This window comes from Oenanthe melanoleuca, chromosome 11 (assembly GCF_029582105.1).
Source record: "Oenanthe melanoleuca isolate GR-GAL-2019-014 chromosome 11, OMel1.0, whole genome shotgun sequence".
NCBI classification, from domain to species: domain Eukaryota; kingdom Metazoa; phylum Chordata; class Aves; order Passeriformes; family Muscicapidae; genus Oenanthe; species Oenanthe melanoleuca.
In genome coordinates, this window is record NC_079345.1 from 18453437 (window position 1) to 18477564 (window position 24128).

At 42.3% G+C, this 24128-nt stretch overlaps 1 protein-coding gene across 1 annotated transcript; it reads left to right on the plus strand.

The window, feature by feature from the left end:
* The first annotated feature begins 1054 nt into the window (after positions 1–1054).
* Positions 1055–22407, plus strand: GPI (glucose-6-phosphate isomerase). Its single transcript, XM_056500721.1, has 18 exons — positions 1055–1309; positions 5419–5509; positions 5886–5954; positions 8652–8771; positions 10603–10686; positions 10772–10918; positions 12649–12720; positions 13734–13778; positions 14553–14606; positions 15407–15467; positions 16668–16711; positions 16919–17071; positions 17360–17489; positions 17857–17933; positions 19154–19282; positions 19685–19760; positions 19843–19909; positions 21357–22407. Exons 1-18 carry the CDS (start codon positions 1191–1193, stop codon positions 21478–21480), a joined length of 1662 nt encoding a protein of 553 aa, XP_056356696.1. The 5' UTR covers positions 1055–1190; the 3' UTR covers positions 21481–22407.
* Positions 22408–24128: the final 1721 nt, after the last annotated feature.

Below are 24128 nucleotides of genomic sequence, written 5' to 3' on the forward strand. Positions count from 1 at the left end.
GGCAGGGGTCTGGCACACAGGGACACAGACAGGGGTCTGGCACACAGGGACACGGGCAGGGGTCTGGCACACAGGGACACGGGCAGGGGTCTGGCACACAGGGATGAAGGGCAGGGGTCTGGCACACAGGGACACAGACAGGGGTCTGTCACACAGGGATGAAGGGCAGGGATCTGGCACACAGGGACACAGACAGGGGTCTGGCACACAGGGATGAAGGGCAGGGGTCTGGCACACAGGGACACGGGCAGGGGTCTGGCACACAGGGACACGGGCAGGGGTCTGGCACACAGGGAGAAGGGCAGGGGCCTGGCACACAGGGATGAAGGGCAGAGGTCTGGCAGACAGGGATGAAGGCAGGGGTCTGGCACACAGGGATGAAGGCAGAGGTCTGGCACACAGGGATGAAGGCAGGGGTCTGGCACACAGGGACACAGACAGGGGTCTGGCACACAGGGATGAAGGCAGGGGTCTGGCACACAGGGATGAAGGCAGAGGTCTGGCACACAGGGATGAAGGGCAGGGATCTGGCACACAGGGATGAAGGGCAGGGGCCTGGCACACAGGGATGAAGGGCAGGGGTCTGGCACCCAGGGATGAAGGCAGGGGTCTGGCACAATGGGATGAAGGCAGGAGTCTGGCACACAGGGATGAAGGCAGGGGTCTGGCACCCAGGGCGGCCCCGCTGCCCCAGTGGGGTGCGGATGTCACACAGCTCTGTCCCACCCTGGTGCTGAGGCCGGCTCGGAGCGCTGGGGTGAAACCAGCCCGGCAAGGGACGGTATTTCCACCGCGCACCCGCAGGAGCAGCGGCCCCGCACAGCCGCGGGCGGACACCGGCCTCGGGGAGCGCTGCGCCGTGACAGGGACACCGCCATTCCCTCACGCGGGAGCGACACCCGGGAGCGCGGCGGGTTCCCCGGGGCCCTCGGCCCCAGCCCCGGCCCCAGCCCCGGCCTCAGCCTCGGCTCCGGCCCCAGCTCCAGGCCCCGCCGCCCCGCGCACGGAGCCGCAGGCCGCTCCTCCCCGTCTGGCGCGGCACGGAGGGAATCCCGCGGCGGAGGGAGGGAGGGCGGGGCGGGGCGGGGCGGCCGCGGGAGGCCGCGTCGCCGCTATAAAAGCGGAAGCGGCGGTGTACGCTCTGCTCGCCTTGCTCGGCTCATTCTGCTTTCCCTGCTAGCCCCGCGGATATGGCGCTGTCCGGCGACCCCCATTTCAAGAAGCTGGTGGAGTGGCACAAGGCCAACTCTTCCAAGCTCGTCCTGAGGCAGCTCTTCGAGGCCGACAAGGATCGCTTCCAGAAGTTCAGGTGAGGCCGGGCGGTGCCGCGGCGGAGCGGAGCAGCGGCCCGCGGGCCCCGGGGGTGCCGCGCCCGGGCGGTTGCCGCGTACCAGGCCCGGGGCCGGGGCTGTGCTGGGCGCGGTGCGGCCGGGCCCGGGCGGGCAGCGCTGGCGCGGCCCCGCTCCGCTCGCTCCCCCCGCGCAGCCCGGGCGGGAGCGGGGCCGGCGGGGAGCGGATGGTGCGGGGCCGATGGCGGCCCGGGCACATGGGCCGGCAGCGCCGCCGGGGCCCGGGGCGGGGGCAGCTCCTCGCAGCCCCCGAGGGGCGGCCGCGCCGCCTGCCCTTGACTCATCCTTGCAGCAGGGTACGTGCCGGGCAGCACAGCGCCCGCTGCGCTCGCACAGCCGCACTGTGGGGCGGCGTTCGCAGCCTCTCGCACCCCGTGCTTAGTCATGATAAGCTCCGCGATAGAATCGCGAGGGGCCGCGCATCTCTGTGAGCCCCCTCCGGCCCTGGACCCTGCCCTGCGGCGGGCAGCGGGGGGTGTGGGGGTTTAGCCCTGCCTCGCCTCACGCCATCGCTGCTACAGCGAATGCCTCGTAGCACACAGAGCAGGAAGTAACAAGTGGAAGCATCGTGATACCGTTCAGCGCCTTCATCTTGTAAAGTGGGACGCGTATCTTCTGTACTCTGGAGACCATGCTGAGAGGGCACGTGTGTGGTTACGTTGTTGTACTATAGCAGTAATCAGGAAAGTCTAATATTAGGAGATGCATCCCAGATTTGTGTTATAAAGTGAGCCTGAGTACTAGAGATAAACTGAGCCTCCGTTCTAGAGTGTTGTGATAAGACTTGTTGCGTGCATCAGATTTTTCATTACTGTCTCGCGTAAAGGGATTTTTTCCCCCTTTTGAACTCATTAGAAAATTCTTAGGTTGTAATATAAGATTGTATTTAAAGTCCTACGTATCTGTATATGAGAGAGAAAATATCATTTGCCTCGATGGGAAAAGTATACTAGATTTTTGGAGTACTGTCTTCACCTGGCCACTTTAACAAGATTTGTTATAGTCTTAAGAAATTGATCAGTAATATCTGCTACATCCTCATTAATAGACTTAGTTCTCATTGCAAGGTTTCCTTATCTCCAGTATTTTTTTGGTGAAATGGTCTCTACTGAGGCTATTTATTTCAAATAGCTCTACTAATTAATGTCCTCTTGTGCTGCCCATAAGTAAACAGTTGAAGTGTCTTAAGTTTACTTCATCTATCTTAATCCTTTCTTTTAATTATTTTGTCCTGTTTCCAGATAAGCCATTTCATTCTAGTCTAGGAGAACTTCCTCATAGCAAAGTACAATTGCAGTGCTGAGTACAGCTCACTGGTACTTTCACCAGAGCTGGCCACTCTGAGCCAGATCAGCTGGAGGATGGTAGTTAATATCTGTTGGAAACCTAAATAGTCTGGAGGTTTGGCCACATGGCTCTGTGTAGTTTGCAACTTCCCTCACATGAAATTAAGACTTAAGAGTATATTTCAGTTCTGCTAGATGTTGTTGCAAAACCATTGACTCCCTTCCTTTAGAAGGAAAAGAGGCATTTTGCCCAGGTGAAAGTGCTTTCTGATGCTGGTTCTGGAGTAATTTCAGACTGGTGTGAATCGTTTTTAATCTGAATATTTTATATCTGGGCACAAGTATCTATTAATATTACTTTAAGAGCCTTACACTCATTCACTACATCATATCATGTTTATATACAGAAGATCCTTTCTTCCCTTTGTCCTTTTTTTTTTTTTTTTTTCCTAGTTCAGAATTTGTATATTTTTTCCTGATAAGGAGTGTAGTCACACCTGTAAGAGATCTTTGCCTTCTTTACCACCCAAGGTGGTAAGGTCAGGTAGGAACAGGAGCTCTTATGGGTTGTTCACTGGAAACTGCTGTTTCTGAAAGGGTTGGAACAGATATGATGCATCCATCATAAAACTCAGCAGGTAAGAGATATACCTGGCTGTTGACAAAGGTACCCCTGATGCAGATAGAAAGTGCAATAATGACACTCCTGCTTGGCTTGGCCATTATCACGGATAAGAGCCACCAGTGTAAATGGAAAATGTGATGGAGATGGAATCCTTGTGGTGCTGCAGGTTGAGGGCTGCATCACTTAGAAGTGGCTGTGGCTTACGTGACAAGGCTCTTGTCCCCCCTGAGCAGCACTGCCACGAGCTGCTGCATTGCAGAGTGGGCACTTGGGCAGAGCACAGCTCAGCTGCAGGCGTTGGGGCTTCTGTTCAACAGAGGGTGGATGGATCCCTTGCTGAAAGGGCTTAACAGAGGATTACATTGTACACTGTGTGCTCCACCTTGTTCGTGGGAAGCTAAATCTCATAGCCATTGCTTGGTTTGGTTTTGCCTGGAAAGTCTTGGGTGGCACATTTCTGCAGTTTCCTCAAATGAACAGTGGCTTGAATCCAGCCATAACTTAATGAGATACTGTCTTCTAGGTCTGGTGAGATTTGATTTCATTCATATACATAAAATAATGAATTGTAGGTGGAAGACAAGTAAACACGAAATCCTTTGCTTTGTGATGGAACACTGGGAGAAGCTATCATCTGCAGTTTAATATAGAAGAAGAATTTTGAGAGTTCTGCTTCTCCAAACTGGAGAAGTTAGTATGCTAATGGCCTTGCTGTATAATTAGTGAAATGTGCTCAAGTCTGAGATATCTGTAAATAAATTGCATCAAATATCAAAGACTTGTTATTTTTCTTCTGTGCTGTATCTGAGTAACAATTGTGGTAGGTGAGCCAAACCAGTCCTCCCCTTAGCCAGCCATATTCCAGGGCCCCTGGTGCTGTATGGTCAGGGTTTCAGGAACCTGCTGAAGAGAAGGGTGCTCAGCAGCACTGATACTGCTTTTCCTTGCTTGTCTGTGTTCTCACTTATTAAAGAAACATGGTTCTAAGACTGTGCTTGAAACCACCTTCCTTTCCTTATTCAATGGTATACTTTAAGACCATAAAAATTATGTTACTGTTAATGAAGTTAACAGTAAGTGAAACCACTGAAATGTTAAGGCCTTTCTGGTTATTACTGTTATTGCAAGTTCAGCTCCATTCTTCCTTTGAAGAATCTTGCCTGCTCTGTCATATTATGTATGAATAACAATTATGCTGTTGTGTGTCCCTGTGAAGTCTCTGGCATATGTGGTGGCTAAAATAAGAGCATGTTTCTGTGCTCAGGTATGGAGAAAGGAAAAGCAGACAATGAGCAAGGCAGAAACACTGAGAATTTTGGTAGCTGCAATTTCCTGTGAAGGGTGTGGGGAGAGTAAGATGTGCTTTTGTCAAAGGCTGACTCACAGAATTCAGCTTTTCAGTTAAAGCCATTATATAGATTTGTTTGGAAATGATTGCAGAGAAGAAAAAGGACTAGAGGAACTACAGAACCCATCACATAGATACAAGGATAGTAAATACAAAAGGGCTCACTTGGTTTCTGCTGGGCTGCCATTTCTGTTTCCTCTCAAATGTGAACCTACAGGTGCCTCTATTCTGGAGGGTTAGGCTGTAGCTTGCAGATCATTTGTTAAATAATTTGGACACCTCCACTGAATCTGAGGACTGTGAGACTAAACCTGAACAAATGGAGTTTAATTCTGCCTAGTAGTTGGCAATGTTTCTGGTCATAATCTTGTATAGATTTTTAAATTAGACTTGTTCAAGACTCTGTATGAAAGAATGACAGGACCTATAGGAAGACAGTTTAATTTTTCAGCAGCAGAAGAATGTGACAAACTCTTTACTGATAATACATTAAAAAAAGCTGATTATTGCTAGAGAATACTGGTGGCTCAATGGGAATGTGGTTGCCTAACTATGCATCAAATGTACTTCATTGTATTTAGGTTTTCACAAGCAGAAAGTGTACACTGATTCAGATGACTGAAAAACATGGTTTTCAAAAAAGTAATTTTATGGAACTTGTTGGGAAAATGGGTCACTCACATCTTCTTTACTAACTTGATTAAATTAGGATTCCCATTATTTTGTAATCTATAGCAGAGTTACCATTGTCTTACTTAAAACAGTCACCCCTCAGGAATATGTAATTAAACAACCTGTTGGTTTTGGCAGCTTGACCCTGAATACTGACCATGGGGATATCTTACTGGATTACTCCAAGAACCTTGTTACAGAAGAAGTGATGAAAATGCTGATGGAACTGGTAACTATTTGAAATTGTGCATTAATAAACAAAATAGCTTTTATCTGCAGCTCACTATTCTAGCACTGTTTATAAGCATTAGCTAACATAGAAGTTAAAAGGCATAGGTTTACAAATCTTGGCAGGATTCAAATTTTTGCATTGTCATCTAGCCCTGAGTTACAAAGCCATTTTTTAATACTTATCTGCTTTAAAATACTTCCTTTTAAAAAGGAGAAACTTTTTTCTTCTTTACCTAGAATCTAGTTGGTCTTTTAATCTGTCATAATTAGTTTCCCAGTCTTGTGTTGTGTTCATACTCTTTAATGTAGCTGGACCTTCATAATGCATGTTGACTTCCACTATTTTAAGAGAAATCTATATTTACCTTTCTCAGGCAAAGTCAAGGGGTGTGGAAAGTGCCAGAGAGCGCATGTTCAGTGGAGAGAAGATCAACTTCACTGAGGTAAGGCTATTTCTGTCCATGGTTCTTTCCACTTTAGTTGTGCCTGTGTATTTGGGATGTTTGTGCATCTGTGTAAGCCAAGTCTTGAAAAAAAACTTCCTTTAAATACTCATTTGAAATCCTGAGTGGTTGTGATGTTTGCTGCACCACTTAGAAAAAATTTTACAGCTCTCACTAAAAAAACTTCCTTCAGTACATCTTTTGGAGATTTTGATGGTATTTTTTTTCCTTTTCCTCTCTCTTGTGGAGAGGAAGATGAGTTATACCTTGCAAAGAGCATGGAGCAGAGTATTGCATTCCAGGTATCCCATACTTTTTGCCTAGCACTAGTATTCATAAAGCTTATTAAACTGCCTGGAGGGTGTGAGGGAGAATTGTGGTAGACCACCTACTTTGGACTACATGTACCATGTTTGGGTACATTTAACAGTCAAGACTATAAACAGTCTTGGGAAATTAGCCATGTATTTCAGTAGGAGGATGAGTACCTCCCTCTTTTTATAAATCTGAAGGTTGTAGTTATGGTTAAATCTTTACTAAAACATACAGAAAGCCAACTGTACTTTTTCTGATATTAAAAATCAGATGAAAACTGGGAACTCAAAAGTACAGTGGGTTTGATTAGTCTGCATTAGAACTTAAGGCTGCTTAGCATGTTTGAGGCAAATTCAGAGAAACCAGTATTTCCTTTGACTTGGCTGTTGAATGATTTAGCTATTGCACAAGCTGTTTGCTTAAAGTAACTCAGCTGTTGGACATTGTATTGTTTGTGAATGATTCATGTTTGTAAAAAGACATGGAAACAGATACAATTTCACTGGAGGAATGGTTCCTGTTCCTTCTGTACTAATGCCTTCAATTTGCAGATATAGCTACAGAAAAGGGAGAGAGGGTGAAGAGTCTTAAATCTGTCTGGAGGGTTGTTTTGTCTGATACTGCCTGTCACTGCCCATCTGACTGCATATCATGGAGTTGTTCTTCACTGTGTATTGAAAGCAGGTGTAGGAGTTGAAGTCTCAGAATTTTCACAGAAAGCACCTAAGCACAATATCAAATTCTAATGTGTTTGGTTTCTACTGCTAGCTCCCTCTTTTGCTACTGTCTTGATACCACTTGATGTATCTTACAAGTCTAGAAACACCTCTTATCAGGCTGTTTCTCAGTTACTTCTTTCCAATTCAGATGTTGACTTAGATGGGGTTTGCCTAATTTTTGTTTGTATAGAATATCAAACCAGGTTGGTTTGGCTCTGGAATAGGAGCACGTGGACAGTGTGAAATTTTCAGATGTTAAGCAGGATTCTGTCAGCATGAATAAACCTAAAGCAGTAAGACATAAGGGAGCTTCTTGATGGCAAGAACTGACTCGTCTACTGCTCTTGATCTGCTTTAGAACATTCTTTGGATATTTGTCTCAAGTATTTTAGACTTGTCTGTATTTGGTGCTGCAGGCATTGGCTTTGGCTGCCTGTTGTGTGCTTATGTAGGAGTTCTTTACAGTGCACCCATGGGTGTCACTGCCAGGTGTTTGTCCCAGATGAGTTCAGACTTGGAGCTTGATATGGTACAAAGAGCATTACAAGGTAACTCATCTGACCATGCATTGTGGGACGGTCTTGATAGCCTGCATCGTGTTCACAGAATACTACTGCTTAACCACAGAGATCAGGTCAAGTAGGCCTGCTCTTGATTAGACAAAGCATCCTTCTAGCTGATAGCAAGCAGTACTTACCAAATACCATTCTATGGCTGAGTGCTGCAAAAAACATTCTCTGTTCACCCCAAATTTGAGTGGGTATACTTCAATTAGCAAGTGAAAGAGGTTTTTTGTATTCCAAGTCAGTAACCACAAACTCAATGATTTTTGAATTAGCATTTGGTATTTGTCATAACTTGGCAGTTCATGTTGTCTGTGTTGTCTTTGTCTCACAGTGCCTCTCATTGTATTAAGGAACAGTGAGGTAGAGCAGACTAATTTTTAAATTTGTTCATGCGTATTGACCAATTCCTTCATTCTGGATTACAACTGTTAAGCTCTTAAACAGCCGACCCACAGGCCAGGTTTTGGTGCTTTGGTTTGTGTGTAACTGAAGAAGCAATATAAAATTGTGCATGCTAAGATTGTTGTCTTGTAGCACAACCACTGCCTACATGTTTGGTGTGCAAGTGTTCAGACAACATTTAATTGTGGGTAGTGGATAGAGGGATGTGGCTATTGTATCCTTTGTTGTTAAATGTTTAAATTGTCTTTCTATATGAAATAGACTACTTAGGATAATTGAGAAAATAACTTCAGCTGTTTATTGTAATTGATTTTTTTCTGTTGTCATCAATAAGAAACAATTTTTTTTGTATACCTAAAGCATGCCAAAATGAAGATCACTGCATTGCTGAATTCTGAACTTCAATCTCTAAATGCTTTTAAAGGGTATCTGAGCCTTTTTTCCCTAAGTAAACTATTAGTTTGCATATTGTGCTGTGGTAAGCCCCTTGCATTGAGCTGGTGAAGTAAGAGGGTGATTGAGGTAGCTGCTGATGTGTGTGTATGCACACACACTGAAAATACTTCTCTATTAATCCCAGTTAATCTAAAGGATTTTCAAGTCTTGATGGTTGTACTGCCTTCTGGATGAGGCATCTGAGGCCCTGGGGTGTAACCTGGAGAGAGCCTGATCTTGATGTTTTCCCCTTGTTTCAGAACCGAGCTGTGCTTCACATTGCTCTGAGAAATCGCTCCAATGTGCCAATCCTTGTGGATGGGAAGGATGTGGTTCCAGAAGTAAACAAAGTGTTGGACAAAATGAAACACTTCTGTCAGGTATAGTACCACCATAGCTTGTTTTTATACATTTTTCTATACCCAGCCAGGTTCTTACATGGGGATTGAGAAGTGTTGATTGTAGACTGGCTCACATGAATTATTGTCCTTCTTTGAGGTTTACAATAGTTCTGGTTCAAGCATGGAGTTGGAGCTGATTTTGATTCACTCTTTTCCCCTGTTTCCAGTTGGGTTTTTCTTTAATGGACTCTCTAGATTTTGCTCTTTCAGCAGTAATCTTGTGTGTACTTTGGAAGTCTTGTAAATCATTAAGTACCATTCAAATATTGCTTTATTTCTTGCTAATTTTTCAACTAATTGGCTGCACCAGGTAGAAACTGCCTCTTAACACTTGTGTAAAATCAGGAGAGCAGTACAAGTTCAGCTCAATTGCAATTTGATTATGATCTATTTAAATAGTTTCTTAAGGACCTTCTGGTTTTAGGTCAAATTACTTTGATTCTATTCTGTTTGCAGAATACCTACCTGTGTAGTTTTAATGCCTTTTAAACAAGGCTGTGAGGACCTGGGCCTTCTTGGTTGCTGTTGTAAGGAGTCTTAACTGGTGGTAGTGCCCTGTTTCACTGCTAACTCACACTTCTAACCTCTGCAGAATAAGTTTGTGTTCTGTTATTAAAGATAAATGCTAAAACCACAATAATTGACACCAATTGGTGTGAATTTGGTACTTTCCTCATATGCTGTGAGAATTGGATGGCCATGGATGTTCTGTGGTGTCTGCCACCATAGAATTTCTAGCTGATTAAGGTTTTGATAGTGCAAAACAAGCGTTTTCACTGGTGCCATCTTCTTGGTTGCTCTGTGGTTGCATTTATCAGAACATGTAAATCATGTTCATGCAGATATCTTCTCTGCAAAATAAAAATCATGTTAAGCAATTTCTTTGAAAATATTAACAAAGGTGCTAGTTTCAGTCTGCTTACTTAGCAGATGGGAATTTAAGACTGCCAAAATTATAAATGGGTTACAGGAATGCTGTTACTAAAAATGGATTTTCTGTTTGGAAAAATGAAAAGCTTAAACATTTGTAGTGAAGGAAAGCAAATATTAGCATAATTAAGTGCTATGTAGTAAAATTGTTTTAGAATTGGGAAATGTACTTGCAAGTACTCATGATACCAGAAGAATTGCTTTTGTGATTGGAACAGATTGAATGTATATGTGGTAGATGATGGGCAAAATTCCATGTAGAATTTTTTATTTAATAATTGTAATTTTGTTTTGGAACTTTCGGTGATGCTTAAACAGGAATAGAGCAGGAACTTGTACATGTGCTGTTAAAGTGCAACCCAGAAATAAATCCTAGTGCAAAGCATACTTGCAAGAGAAAAGCTTTTAGAATGTTTGTTTGGTTTGCCAATAAATCTTTTATCTCTGTGGTTTTATTCGTACTGCCTTCCAGTTCAGTTAGTGAAGTGCTTTCTAATTAAAGACACTTCAAGTACTGCTTCAGGTTCAGACATTTGTTGCACATAGTTCAATGTCCAAGATTTTTTCATTTTTGGATTGATGGCTTTTGCCTTAGCAAACACTATAAATGCTACAGCAGTCTACACAGAAGGGGGAGTTTCAATTTCATCAAGTGTTTGATGTTGTGGTGTGTTTTTACTTCTGTCTTAGACATAATGCAATGTCTAGCCAAGAGGGTAGCTCTGAGTGTAGGCCTTAAGGTCTAGAGGCTTGAAAGCTGTCTTTGGCAGCTTTCTACAGCAGTACCTGAAAACAAAGCCTATTTCCAGCATTAGCATCAGTAGCTTTAGTGTAAGTGCAAAATAGTTATTGCTGTTTTTTTTTTTTCTTTTTGCCACAGAGGGTCCGTAGTGGTGAATGGAAAGGCTACACTGGAAAGGCAATCACTGATGTGGTCAATATTGGGATTGGTGGCTCTGACTTGGTAAGCCCTTGACTTCTGTACACCCTGACCATCTTTGTGTACATGCTTACAGTGAGGATACAATCTAATTGTGGCTTCTGTCCAGGGCCCTCTGATGGTAACTGAAGCCTTGAAACCGTATTCCAAGGGCGGCCCTCGTGTTTGGTTTGTATCCAACATTGATGGTACTCATATAGCCAAAACCCTGGCTGAACTCAAACCAGACACTACTCTCTTCATCATTGCATCAAAGGTATGTCTGATACAAGCACTGCACGTGTCTTGCTCTGCCCATAAAGAATTCAGCCAGAAGAGAGGGCTGTCAGCAGGAATATCTAGATCAGGGTCTTCCAGTGTGGATTATTCTAAACTGGCCTCTTACGATTCTTTCTAAACTTGCAGTACAAGGTTGTCTTGCTGCTGAAATACTTGGGGATCTGTAAGTCAAGTACTGATAATTACTTAACCTAAATAAGATACATAAACGATTTCATGTTGTCTGGAGTTTCTCAGTCAATGCAAGTTTTAGCTTTGTCCACAGAAGTTTGTTTCCCTGTGCTTCTCTGTAGGTGGAGTGTATGATCCAATGTAGTTACTGCTTTGAAATTCTGGATATTATGTCATTCCTAAAGGACTTTTGATCCTTTAAGTACAGTGTACTTGCTAAGAGTTCTGGTTTTTTGCATTAATGAATTGCATGTACTTTAAGAATCTCCATTTTATAGGGTAGTCACAAAATACCTTAACCTAAATAACTTAAATGCTGAGTTCCTTGAGCACTATAAATACTAAGCTGCTTTACTTAAAGAGGTAAAGATGGGTGTCATCTTTTGAAGTACCAGCAGACTATTTCTGATTAGACTGAATAGCTGCCTTTAAGTTTTGCCTTGCTGAGAACTTAGCTCTGTAAGCAATAATTACCAGCAGCCCTCTCCCTCTGAGGAATGCTTCTGTCTGAGCAAAGAGGTGGAGACAGACTTCATGGTTATGTAACTTGGGTTGCCTTCATTTGTAAAGCACAGTAGAACCTTTCTGCTGTTGGAGACAATCTGCAACAAATGAACATGTGCTGGCCATGCTCTGCACAGTCCTCATTATCTTATCTTGGCACTGCTGCAGCCGAGCAACAGCTTATGGAGTAATAAGGAAACTGCACAAAGTAATACTAATGGTCACTTGGAATAATTGAGTCCAGGGATCACGGTTCAAAGGCTTAGAAAACTGCCAAATTGCAAGGAGTAACACTTGAGTTTGTTTGCCAGACTGTACTTAGATAATTGGATATATTTGGAAGAGGATGAATGGCATTTTTTCTTTCCATAACAGGCTTATGTTTCATAATGAAATATTTCTGGAGATGGATGAGAGTAGGATGAATCTAGTGTTCACCCTTAAAGCTAGAATTTGATGGCTGAATAAATCAGAATGGTTGTAGATACTTGCAGAACTGCATGACTGAACTTCTGTGCACAGTTCATGAAGCAGGAAAATGCTTTCCTCTAATCAGCAAAAGAAGAATTATGACAAGAGTCTTGGTAGAAATGAGTGTTCTTCCATGAAAAATAGGAATTAAAGGACAATAGGACAGTCCAGCTGGGTTATCCTATTTAGATATTCAATTAGCTGGGTTTTTTTTTTTTTGTTTTTTTTTTTTAGTTAGAGTAAAACTTTAATTTCTTTAGTAAAAGACTAAAGTAGATGACTTTAGTCTCAAGCTTTTGCAGAACAGTTTAGGTAGTGGGAAGGCAGGAGATAGAGAATAATTATTCTAGTTTCAGATACATACTAGTTTACAGGGAGATGGGTAAATCCAGCTACCTGGATTCATAAGCTTGTTTTTTCCTATAATCTGGCAGCAGCTGTGTATTATGAACATCTAGAATCACTCTGCTCTGGTTATCTGAGCATATGATGTTTTAGTAACCTGAAGTTGTTTCCATTTTAAGAACAGTTTTACTTACTTGCTTGTTTTCCACTGTGCAGACTTTCACCACGCAGGAAACCATCACCAATGCAGAAACGGCCAAAGAGTGGTTCCTGCGTGCTGCTAATGATGTAAGTCTGAGTTGTGTAGCTTAAGTAACAGAATGCAGCAGTTTTTGTTGTGCAATTTCTTCCTGGTCATTCTGTGTGCTTTGGAGCAGAGCCAGTAACTGCCCAAACGTAGCAAATGATGTAGTTAGATCATTTTAGTGCCTTGGTAATGATGGACTATTTTGTCCAAACAAAGTCATAACCCACTAGTTTTTCATTATAAATGGTTCTCATGCATTGTTCTCCAAATCTTGCCTGTTAAGTAATAGTGTAGTGTTTGCCTTAGAGCTAGCCAATAATTTGGCAGAACTACTGGTAATGAAAATACGAGAGTAGTGTGTGTGGCTCTACCTTTAAATTATTGCCAAATTTCTCAAAACTAGAAATGAAGCTATGGTTGGAATGATACACTGACATTTCTATGGCAGATGGCTGTGCTATGAATAGAAACCTTGTATTTGGCTCATTCTCTCCTATTTCTAATTCTTAAAGGAAAAAAAAGCACTTACTGCCAGTTCAGGTAGTTAGGCTAACCTGTTCCAGTCAGGGTAGCTGTACTGTAGTTTGAAAACTGGGCTTTGAAATTCCTCCTTGCACTACTGTTCAGACAACTTATCTTTGTTTACCAGAACACCTTTTGAAAGACTGAAATCTGAATCTGGAGCTTGGCATTTATCAGTAATTCTGGTTGTCTTGGTTTTTTGCACCTGACTGTAAGGGCAGTGGGTGTACATCAAGCTCCATCTGCTCCAGAGCTGTGGTGGTGTCCAGACTGGTAACAGACTCTGAAGGAAAGGGTGTGTCCCTCTCTGGAGGGAATGTTACTGGAGGGCTTGATGGGAATGTCATCAGAATGTTTGTTCTCTTTGGGTATGCTGCCATATCCCACACTGAATGTGAATAAGATCATTTCAAATTAATAACAACTGATGAGAGTCAACAGTATTTTGTTTAAATTGTAGCAGATAAGCTTTATAACCAGAAATGAAAATAATTTGCATTCTAGACCTAACTATGTGTTTATTTTTATTAAGCCTTCAGCTGTGGCCAAGCATTTTGTTGCCTTGTCTACCAATGCTGTAAGTATTGTCAATCTAGTTAATTTTTCCTATTTACCTTTAAGGCAGTCTTGCCTTAAAATCTAGTAAGGAAGTCTATCCTTTAAGATGCTTGAATACCAAATTTTAGCATTACTCTTGAAGGGAAGTCTTTTTCTTCTACTCAAAGTGACTGAAACACTTCTAGAGTATTGAACTATTCTAAGATTGGACTTTGATTATAGATGTGTGCATTTTCTACTAGACCTTTACATCTGAAAGCAAGAGTTCTTGTGCTTGAAATGACTTGTTATTAATAAGTGTTACCTCTAATTGCCTAAGTTGTGTGTGAATGCAATTACATAAACAAATGTTATTCTGAACTCCAAATGAGAGCCAAAATAGTGCAGGCAGTTTGAAAAATGCTTATGATGAGCATACTCTGATGTGGTACTTGATGCAAAAGCATGAAGCAGAGAGACTGGCAGCAGTTTGAAGAACACTGCAGTCATTGGCAGGCTGTCAGGGACTGACATTATGGTTTTGGTAAATGTAAACTGAATGTCAGGCCAGCTTTAACTATATGGCCACTTAGATTCATCAGAAAGTGAATGTATGCCATTGATTTTTAATAGTGAGTAGTGATAGCTATTTCTGGAAATGAAAATGTAATTTTTGTGATGGCTGCTATGCATTTAAGATGGATGTAGTTGTAGGATTGTTTATTTAATAGGTATTAAACTTGTATTTGCTTGCTTGGTATAAAGATTTTTATGACTTGGTTTTACTGATGATGTTTTTTCATGTTTATTTTAGCCTAAAGTTAAAGACTTTGGAATTGACCCAGAGAACATGTTTGAGTTTTGGGATGTAAGTAAATGTCTGTTATGTGGTAGGTGTTAACTGTTAGCTTTTTCTGAAGCAAGTAAGAGGGTTCCAACTAGATGTCTGGAAACTACAGAAGCAGTTTCTGAAGCAGCAACTCATAAATTATAGGAGTTGTATTCAGTGCACTGAAATACCTGAAAACCCTTAACAAAAGGCAAATTGAGAACTTTTGCCCATTCAGTTAAAATCTTCCAGTCAAAGGTCTGAAGAGGAGTCTGTGTTCTTAGATGTCCAATCAGCTGTTGAGTAACAGGAGATAGTCTTGGCTTATTACTCATTTCAAGTGGTTATTATAAGCTGTGACATTTGCCTGTGGGTGTCTATGGTATATAACCTAGGCCTGGTAAAGGTCAGACATCAGAAATGGGAGCCCAATTGGAGATGTTGTACCAGATGCATATTTTAAGTGTACTGCCCTTTGGAATGTTACCTTTCCCAAGTGTCAGAACTTTGCTGAAGCAGGCTTTCCCTGTAGAGGAGTGATACTATAAAAGCAGTTATACAAGCAGCAAATTTGGGATTTGGAAGTGAACTGGAATCAAGCTCTCTACTTAACAGATGTTATAAAAATTGGACAAGTAGGACAACTTCAGACTGAAAAAAAGGCATTTGTTAGGGTGCACTGTGAAGTGCAGGTTCCCTTGACTATGCCAAATATATACAGTGACCTGTCACCAGGCAGAGTATTGATTTTGCTGGGAACAGTCTAAGCACATGCTGTGTTTCTAATAGTTTGGATGTAAAAACCTTGCCCTTGTGTCTCAACCATCTCTTGTTTGCAGTGGGTTGGTGGCCGCTACTCCCTGTGGTCTGCCATTGGTCTCTCCATTGCCCTGCATATTGGTAGGTATTCCTTGGCCACCATGCCAAGAATTGCTCTGTTTGTTTCAGGAGTGTAACTGTGGAGTGCATTAACAGTAGTGGATTGTGAATCACATTTGGGACAAATACTGTTTACCTGCCTACTCTGAGTGGTTGGATGTGGATGCTAAAAACTTATCTGCAGTGTAATGAAAATGTTTATTTTTGTACTGCAAGTACAGTTTTGGGAATTACCCCATACTTGGGGACAAATAGTCAAATTGCATTGCTTTAGTCACATAGCCAAAAGTACCTGATTTATATAAAGCTGTGTCAGTGTTGAAAAATCAGACCTTGCAACTGACATTCCCAAACTTGAAGTAGGGTATTTAGTATCTGTAAGTATACACACACTAACACCAAAGTCCTGTCTCTGATTCTGTCTCTCTGAGCTCTGTGTAGCATTCTTAACTATGTTCCTCTGCTGTTCGTTCCTTTTGTTCCCAGTACTTTGTTCCCTCATTACTGCTTTCAGATGTTTAAAGTCCTAAAGCTATTATGTCATTTATTTTTCTAGGCAAAAGCTAGGATTCCCTTAGACTGGGGTTAGAAGAATAACATAGGGTTTGGTGTTTTTTGCAATTATATGAATAGGAGTCTTCATGGGTAGAAAAATCTGTTATAAGAGCAACATAAACAAGTCAGGCACTTACTGTTTCGTCTGCAATAAACTGTTCACTGCTGCTGTCAGACAGATTTGGTGCTGACTGCTGACATGCCAGCCTATCTGCACTTCTTCCTCTTAGGTTGCTCAACTCCCACAGCTGGCCTCTGACCATAGGTAGAGCTGCTGCTTTGAGTCCAAACATTTCACCTCCCAATTGTTCTTGGAGGATATATCTCCCACTGGCTGTGATTAAGTGTTCAAAATTGCTAAAAACTATGTGGCCTCAAAGCAGACTCTGTATTAAATGCTTTTGTTTTCCTTCTGGTTTAGGCGAAGGTTTTTTGAATTATGTTTTAAGAAATTGGACTTGCTGTGAAGTCTGGGCATTAAGCATAAGCCAGTATCTGACTCATGGGATGCAAAATTCAGGAGGAGTCTAAGTGCAGCTTTAAACTTGATTAGTGGTTGGGAGGCTTGCTGCATACAAGGAATCAAAACTGTTTCACAGTTGTCTCTAAGAAAAATCAAGTTTGAGTTGTAATAGTAAATACAAACTGATTTCTTTCCTTTGTTAGGTTTTGACAACTTTGAGAGTCTGCTTGCAGGAGCCCACTGGATGGTGAGTGTGGGATGCCCATTTCAGATTTGTTCCTTTGAGTTTAATAAGGAAATGGATTTCTGAAGTTCAGCTTCATGTGTTGTCCTCAATGATGTTAAAGTGAAAGTTAATGGGAAGCTCTCACTGGATCAACACAATAAAAACAATGAAGGAGTTGGGAGGGATGGCAGCTGTTTATCAGAAGTGTAACTTTGCTTTGTCGTGCAGGATAATCACTTCCACACTGCCCCCCTGGAGAAGAACGTGCCGGTTCTGCTGGCCATGCTGGGGGTGTGGTACATCAACTGCTACGGCTGTGAGACCCACGCCCTGCTGCCCTATGACCAGTACATGCACCGCTTTGCTGCCTACTTCCAGCAGGTAGGGCCCACAGCACAGCTTCCAGCCAAGAGCAGACACCTGCCCTGCTTCACTGTCCTGAACGTGGGCAGATAAAACTGCACTCGGTTCATTGCCTAAAGACTCTGGTGCCAGGAATCGATTTCAGCTTATTTCTGCACTTACAGACCTTTTCCTCATACCTCTGTTATCTTGATGGTCATAAATTAAGCAGCTGTATCCCTGATGCTTAGAAAAATTCTATAAACAAGCACTACTTATTGTAGTTCAAGTACTACCACTAAGTGATCCTGCCCTTTCCTTCTTTAGGGTGATATGGAGTCTAATGGCAAATACATTACCAAGAAAGGCTCTCGTGTGGACTACAGCACTGGCCCTATTGTGTGGGGAGAGCCTGGCACCAATGGGCAGCATGCTTTCTACCAGCTCATTCACCAAGGTAAAGAACTTGTTTAATTCCTTGTCCTGGAATTCAAGTCTGAATGGCTACAGAGCTGCATGAGACAGACAGCAGAGTTGCACTTGTTTAGAGGCTGGATTCAGATATCTAACCCAACATCACATTGCTGTGGGGTCTTAATTAGTGGCTTGTGAAAGCTACAAGATGCAGGTTTTAACTACAATAAGGAGGTCAGGGCTGAAACTGAGCTGTATGTTACTTCCCCCTGCTGCAAATAATGCTTTTCTATAAATCTTTTAAAAATGACTGAGTCTGCCAGTAACTCTGAAAATGGGGTGAAAAGTTAAGGTTTTCAAAGAGTTAACCTGATGCAGGGTTATTTACCAGGCTTTTTTTTTTTTTACAGGAACTCGCATGATTCCCTGTGACTTCCTGATCCCAGTGCAGACCCAGCACCCCATCAGAAATGGCTTGCATCACAAGGTAAGTGCTTTGTCAGGGCACCATATTTCTTGTGGCTCAAGGCACGGCAGCTTACTGGATATTGCCTTGTGATATTTCTAAATGTCCCTTTGAAACTATACACAAAAGCTCTGTCAACATTCACAAGATTCAAAAATACCTGGATTATAATTGCAAGTTATATATAAGATGCAGTGCAGTGGTATGTTTATTCCTGAAGCAATTGCAGTGACAGCTTGAGGCAGCTCAGTGGTGTTTCTTGTGAGTCTGCTGAAGCTGGAAAGAGTTGAGCAATTAAGTATTTAAAATTCCTTGAAGAATTGTAAGGAATGTAGTTCTTGGAGAGTAGGAAGAAGCAAATTCTCAGACCTGATGTGATACCATCTCTGATAAAGCTTTCAAGTATTAAATACTAGGACAAAATTTGGTGACTCTAATGATATGGCTGAGGTGATGGCCTTCTACATGTTTTTAACCTGTCCAGTTTTTAATTTATCATCTAAGGATTTTCAATGAACTAAGATTTTTCTTAACTTCCAAAGGTGGAAACACATTCAGGTTAACTATTTACTGCATACTTCACAAAAAAATTTTTACTCACTGAATTTCAGTCTTGTCATGATTTCAGATGACAAGGGCTATTTGAATTGTGTAATAGTAATTTTTTTGTCAAGTAAGACCAAATACAGGTAAAATTTTAGAGTGACTTCACAAAAAAAGGTTTCATTTGACTGTAAAAAAACTTATTGTATCTTCAGGTAGGACTAAACCACAGGTAATTTTGCAGATAAATTAGACAGGGAGCAATAAGTTAAAACCTTGCATTGGTAGAGATTGGTGTATGTTAAGCTGTGGGGATGAATAAATGCATCTTAGCTGGTTACCTTTGACAAATCTTTGTACCTGACTTTCCATGAGATGGTGTAGCATGAGATAAAATCAAAAGGATTGTGTGAAGTCCTGGCTCCTCTGGTGCCACTGGGAGACTTGCTGCCAGCTTTGTCAGGAGCAGGATTTTGCAAAACTATCCTGGTTGTCTTTGGATATGTGTGCTTTAGAATAGTAATGAAGTCTCCTGGCACTCTGAGGGAAGAAGCAATAGCTAAAACAACTGCATATTTCACTGCCACAGTGTTAGAACTGACCTGTAAGTCTAGACTAGGTCTTGGTGTGGGTTCAAGCACCAGGTACCACTGTTCCAGCTATGCAAATGGTGATTTGTGTTTATTTCTGCCTGCTAGATCCTTTTGGCCAACTTCCTTGCTCAGACAGAGGCCTTGATGAAAGGGAAGACGGCTGATGAGGCTCGCAAGGAGCTTCAGGCGGCCGGGCTGAGCGGGGAGGCTCTGGAGAAACTCCTTCCCCACAAGGTACCCGGGGCTCAGGAGCTGCCCTGGCACTGAGGGCTTTGCTGGGGGTGGCAGGGCAGCTGGGATGGGGGGGCACCCATGGCACCTTGGCAGGGCACTTGGAACAGGCTGCACTGAAGCCTTGGAGGCTATCGTGGCACTGCCCTGGGCTAGTGACTTTTGGTTACTTCTTGTAGCCCACAATAGCCAGCAGTGGTGCTTGGAGATATATTTTCCATTGTGTTTGTAAAAAAAAACCATGGGAAATATACAGTTTTATAGTTGAAGGCCTTTAGAGCTTTCAGGACTTCGTAATTGGTGCTAATATTAATTGTCTAGTGTGGACTCTAAAGAAAAAACCTGCAAGTTTCTAATGGAAGTGTTACAACATACTAGGTGATAATGTAACTCTTGTTTTGAAAGGTCTTTGAGGGAAATCGACCAACCAATTCCATCATGTTTACAAAACTCAACCCTTTCACCCTGGGAGCCATCATTGGTAAGTGAATACATTTCTCATCTGTGAATGCTAATGAAGACTTTCTGATCAAGTTTATTGATAAATCTCTTTCTTCTTACAGCGATGTATGAGCACAAGATATTTGTTCAAGGAGTTGTCTGGGATATTAACAGTTATGACCAGTGGGGGTAAGTTTCCTTGGTTTATTTCTTGTATACTTCTTAACAGATTCTTGAATTTCTCATGAATTAGAGAAAAGACAATCAAAGGGTTTTATACTTAAAGCACGTGGTTATGGGATACTTTTAAATGAAAACAGATTTTCTGGGGATAGGTTTCCATGCCATAATGCATTATGCATAGGTTAGCTATGCATAATAACTTGTACATAACAACTTTGGCTAAGGACTTCTGTTGAATTTAGAAAAACACTATGAATGTAGAATGATGCAGTAGTGAGGAAGATAGTCAAGCAGGCTGAATGCATGCTCTGTGAACTAGGAAGGAAAACATTTTCCCTGTAGTATGCAAAAAAAGTATTATTTTACCTCTAGATGAATAGGCAGTTTGAGTGGCATCTGTGGAGCAAAAGATTGATTACCTCTTAATTTTCCTGTGCTGGAGAGTCAGCATTCCTGGCAGAGGTCTGTGTAGGCAGCAGCTGTTGGTTTCATGCAGGCTTCATCTGTGACTGAGGGCTGTGCTGGAGTTCCATGTGTGCAGCAGCAGCTTGGAGGAGTCTGTCACTGTGTCACTTAAAAATTTAATCAGGAGCTAATCAGGTTCTTTCATCTGTAGTAATATGAACTGTAAACATACTGTATGTAGGCTTAGGTAGAGGGATTGGGAAATAAGATTTTTCAGGTGCAGCCTGCTTATGTTGTGAGGGGTTATTTTGAAGAGCACATTTGCTCTACAGGTGTAGAATATCCGTTTAAACTAAGCTACTTTAGTCTTTGTATGTGTTCTTTGGTGCTGGCTACCACAGCATGTTCTGTTACTAAACACTGTAGCAGAAACCTGAAAAAGAATACTGTCTAGTACAAGCTGATGTCTACTATAAATTCTGAAATCAGGAGTGCAGTAGGAGTAAGTACAGTTTTTATTGCCACACATGAAATTCAGGACGGCATCCAAAACTGGAATGTAGTGGTGCTGTAGAACCAGCCTTATTTCTTGCAGCTGTTGGAATGTCCCTGGCTCTTAGAAGTGAGGCTGTAACTCCTGAGCAGTGCTGGGGGTGCTTCCAGCTCAGCTGATCCTTGTTAGGGTGACAAATCAGTGTTCTGAGCACTGCCATGTTCAACAGTGAGCAGGAGCCAGCTGAATGCATTCTGCACTGGGGCGGGCTGCATAACACAAGTGAAGACTGAGATGAAAAGACTCTGCTTAGGTTTTAAAACAAAACATTCATGTAAACATCCTGTAATGTGTGCTCAGCTAATGAGAACAGTGAGAACTCCAGTTTTTCATGAGTGACACTGGTAATTTTTGAGGGATAAAACATCATGGTGCTTGCTGGGATGTTCCTTTTTGCTGGCATCTATTTTTAATATTAATGGCTTATAGCAAATACTGTAAATTGTTAGCACTAATACTGCTTTTTTTTTTTCCTTCTCCTGCTTTTGTAAACAGTGTTGAGCTTGGAAAACAACTTGCCAAGAAAATTGAGCCTGAACTGGAGTCAGATGCTCCAGTGACATCTCATGATAGTTCAACAAATGGGCTCATCAATTTCATCAAAAAACACAGAGCTTGAAAAGAGATACTTGGAGGACATCGACAATCTCACCACAGAGTACCCAAATCTGTTGTAGTTGTGCTTTTTTTTAGCCACTTTTAACAAAAATAGCACTTTACAGATGTAGCTCTCTTCACTTGTTGCAGTTCATCTTGTTGCGTCAAGTGTTACAAATGAAACTAGTTTTGTGAAACCCTGAGATTCTATAGTTGCTTTCTATTTCTGTGGCTGTTAATCTGTAAAGTGCAGCTGGTATATTCCTCAATTCTTATCCCTCAGCTTCCTTAAAGATGGTCACCTACTGATACTAGGAAATAAAAGGTATGATGGATGAGTAAAACTTCTTCACTTTATCTTTAAAGTGCAGCCCTAGTAACATTTGCCTCACTCACTGTGTAAGGTCCTCTGAAGCCAAGTGAGCTGACTTTTGTCATTTTGGACTGGTTCTGCTGTATGCTGGAAACTAGAATGTGTCTAAAGAATCAGACCTACAGCTGTAGGTTGTTTGCTTACATTTCATCCCTTTTGAGCAAGGTACAGAGTTTTTCCCCCTCCCCCAGTGCTACTGTGAAAATGCAAGTTTATTGATGTTTGGTAAAAGATTTCCTGTTTTGTCTGTAAGCTATGTGCACAGCTAACCAAAAAAGAAGGAAGTTCCTGAAGAGACAGTGATGTCTTAACAGTTTTCCAGAGTTTGTGAAGCAAAAGCTTGGGATCACTTGGAGAAGAAATGTGGTTTTGGTATCCTCCAGGGGTGATTTTCTCACTGTTAATCAGCATCACTGTCTCACAATAATGAAAAAAATAGAGAAACCTGTTGTCAATAAGTTGTTGATCCTCTTTTATTCTCTACTACTGTTAACCTCTTTGCTAGCAAACTGGCATGCTCTGGCTATTGTTCTGTAACACCTTTAATAAAGGTAAGACACAAGCATTGAAAGGAAACGTTGGTTCTCATGCCCCCAGTGCTGACTACACTGTGTGAGCCGGGACCCCTGAGCGCCCATCTTTGCTGTGCACTTCACTGGCCGGGCTGGGTGCTGTGGGCTGAACCTCTCTGGAGCACTCTTTCCAGTATTTCCATGGTCAGGAGGAGAGACCCCGGCCGAGGTTGGTTTTAACGCGGCTCCCGCCGTGCTCAGCCGCTCCCTGAGGGGCCGTGGCCGCGCGCGGGGCGCCCCCTGCCGGCGCGGCGTGAGGGGGCGCGGGAGCGTGAGGGCTGCGGGCCAACACTCCGACAAAGCCGTAAGGAGGCTTTAGAAACAGCTCGCTTTCCCTGCACCGATTGAGGAGGCTGCAGGTCGTGTGCAACGGAGGGTCTGTGGCTGCATTTTGAAGATGAGCTGCAAAGCTGCTGTCACTTGGCCTTTGAGTCTTTGCTGTTCCCTTACAGGGCCTCAGTGCTGTTATGTGACCTGCACCCTCACACACGTCCTGGGGGGTAGCACAGCCACTTTGTGACCAATTCTTGAGCTCCACTGAACTGGTTTAAATCTTTGTTTCATATCAAACCCCCACATTCCTGCAAGAATAAAAGTGATTTCTGCATAAATTGTGCTCTGGTAATGAGAAATTGCAGCTCATTCAAGTATATTTGGGAAATGGGCATGGCTGAGGTCTGATAAAACTGTTGTCATATGCAAGAGAGAATGAAAGGTAATGGTGTGCCCAAAGCAAGCAGAAACTTGTCATACACCTAAAATGGCACAATTCCTAATCCTCAATCCCATCCATTACCTGTGAGACCTACTCCATGTGGAAGCCTCTCAGGAAATACTGAGTGGAGATGCTTCTGTCAATGTAAGTTAAGTTGATGATGTATTTCATACTTGCAATGCTAATTTGACAATTTACTCATAATAGCATCTTGACAAAATTAATGTATTTTAGGAGTTCTTGAAAAGGTAATTACTGGATTAATGGGAAAAAATCTAATACTTAAATTATGCTAGGTTTACGTTGTATGTCCACTGGACATGTACTTAATAGAGGTTGTGTGGGTTTGGGTTTAATAGAGGGGTATGTTTGTATAGCAGTTCATCTAAAAAGGCACTTAAAAGAACTATGCCTCTGAAGGTGTCTTCAGTCCTTTTGTTTAAAGAGGATTTGGCAGGAATAATCAATGAGTGATCCCTTTTGGCCAAGTCAGTGCTCTGATATGCTGGGGCTGTTCTAATTTCCAAACTGTCCTGTGCTACAGGTAGAGTTTTGCAGACTCCATGAGCTTGGGCTGAAACCTTGAAGAATGATAAATAAAATTTCAAAATTTATTTATTTTATCTTATATCTATGGTTCCTAAACTATACCAAGAACTTCAGTTGAACCTGTTGCTCTTATGGAGGAATAAAGGGAATAAAGAGCACTTGCAGATCTGCAGTGCTCTGGTCATGAGTCTGTATGGGTCAATCAAGTAGAAAGATAGCTTTGCCTCGTTTGTTCTTTACATATTTCAGGTATAGTGTTTGTTTAGATGCTCTTGAAATTATTCTGCTTTGGCAGTTCCTGCTGTTATTTTTTGGTTTGACTTCCAGAGAGAAGGGTTAAGCAACTGGGATTATTAATGAAAATTCAGCAGAGAAGAGTTTCCTTTTGGCTTCTATCTCAGTCTAATGCTAGTAGCTGAATTGGTCTACCCTCTCTGAAAAATAGCTTCAAGTTTTTGCTA

Excerpts from the sequence above, each read along its gene's own strand:
- GPI (XM_056500721.1), top strand. The coding sequence starts at position 1,191 with ATGGCGCTGTCCGGCGACCCCCATTTCAAGAAGCTGGTGGAGTGGCAC. Across the intron at positions 14,607-15,406 it reads ACATGTTTGAGTTTTGGGAT|TGGGTTGGTGGCCGCTACTC; the intron begins GTAAGTAAATGT and ends TCTTGTTTGCAG. Across the intron at positions 19,910-21,356 it reads AACAGTTATGACCAGTGGGG|TGTTGAGCTTGGAAAACAAC; the intron begins GTAAGTTTCCTT and ends TTTTGTAAACAG.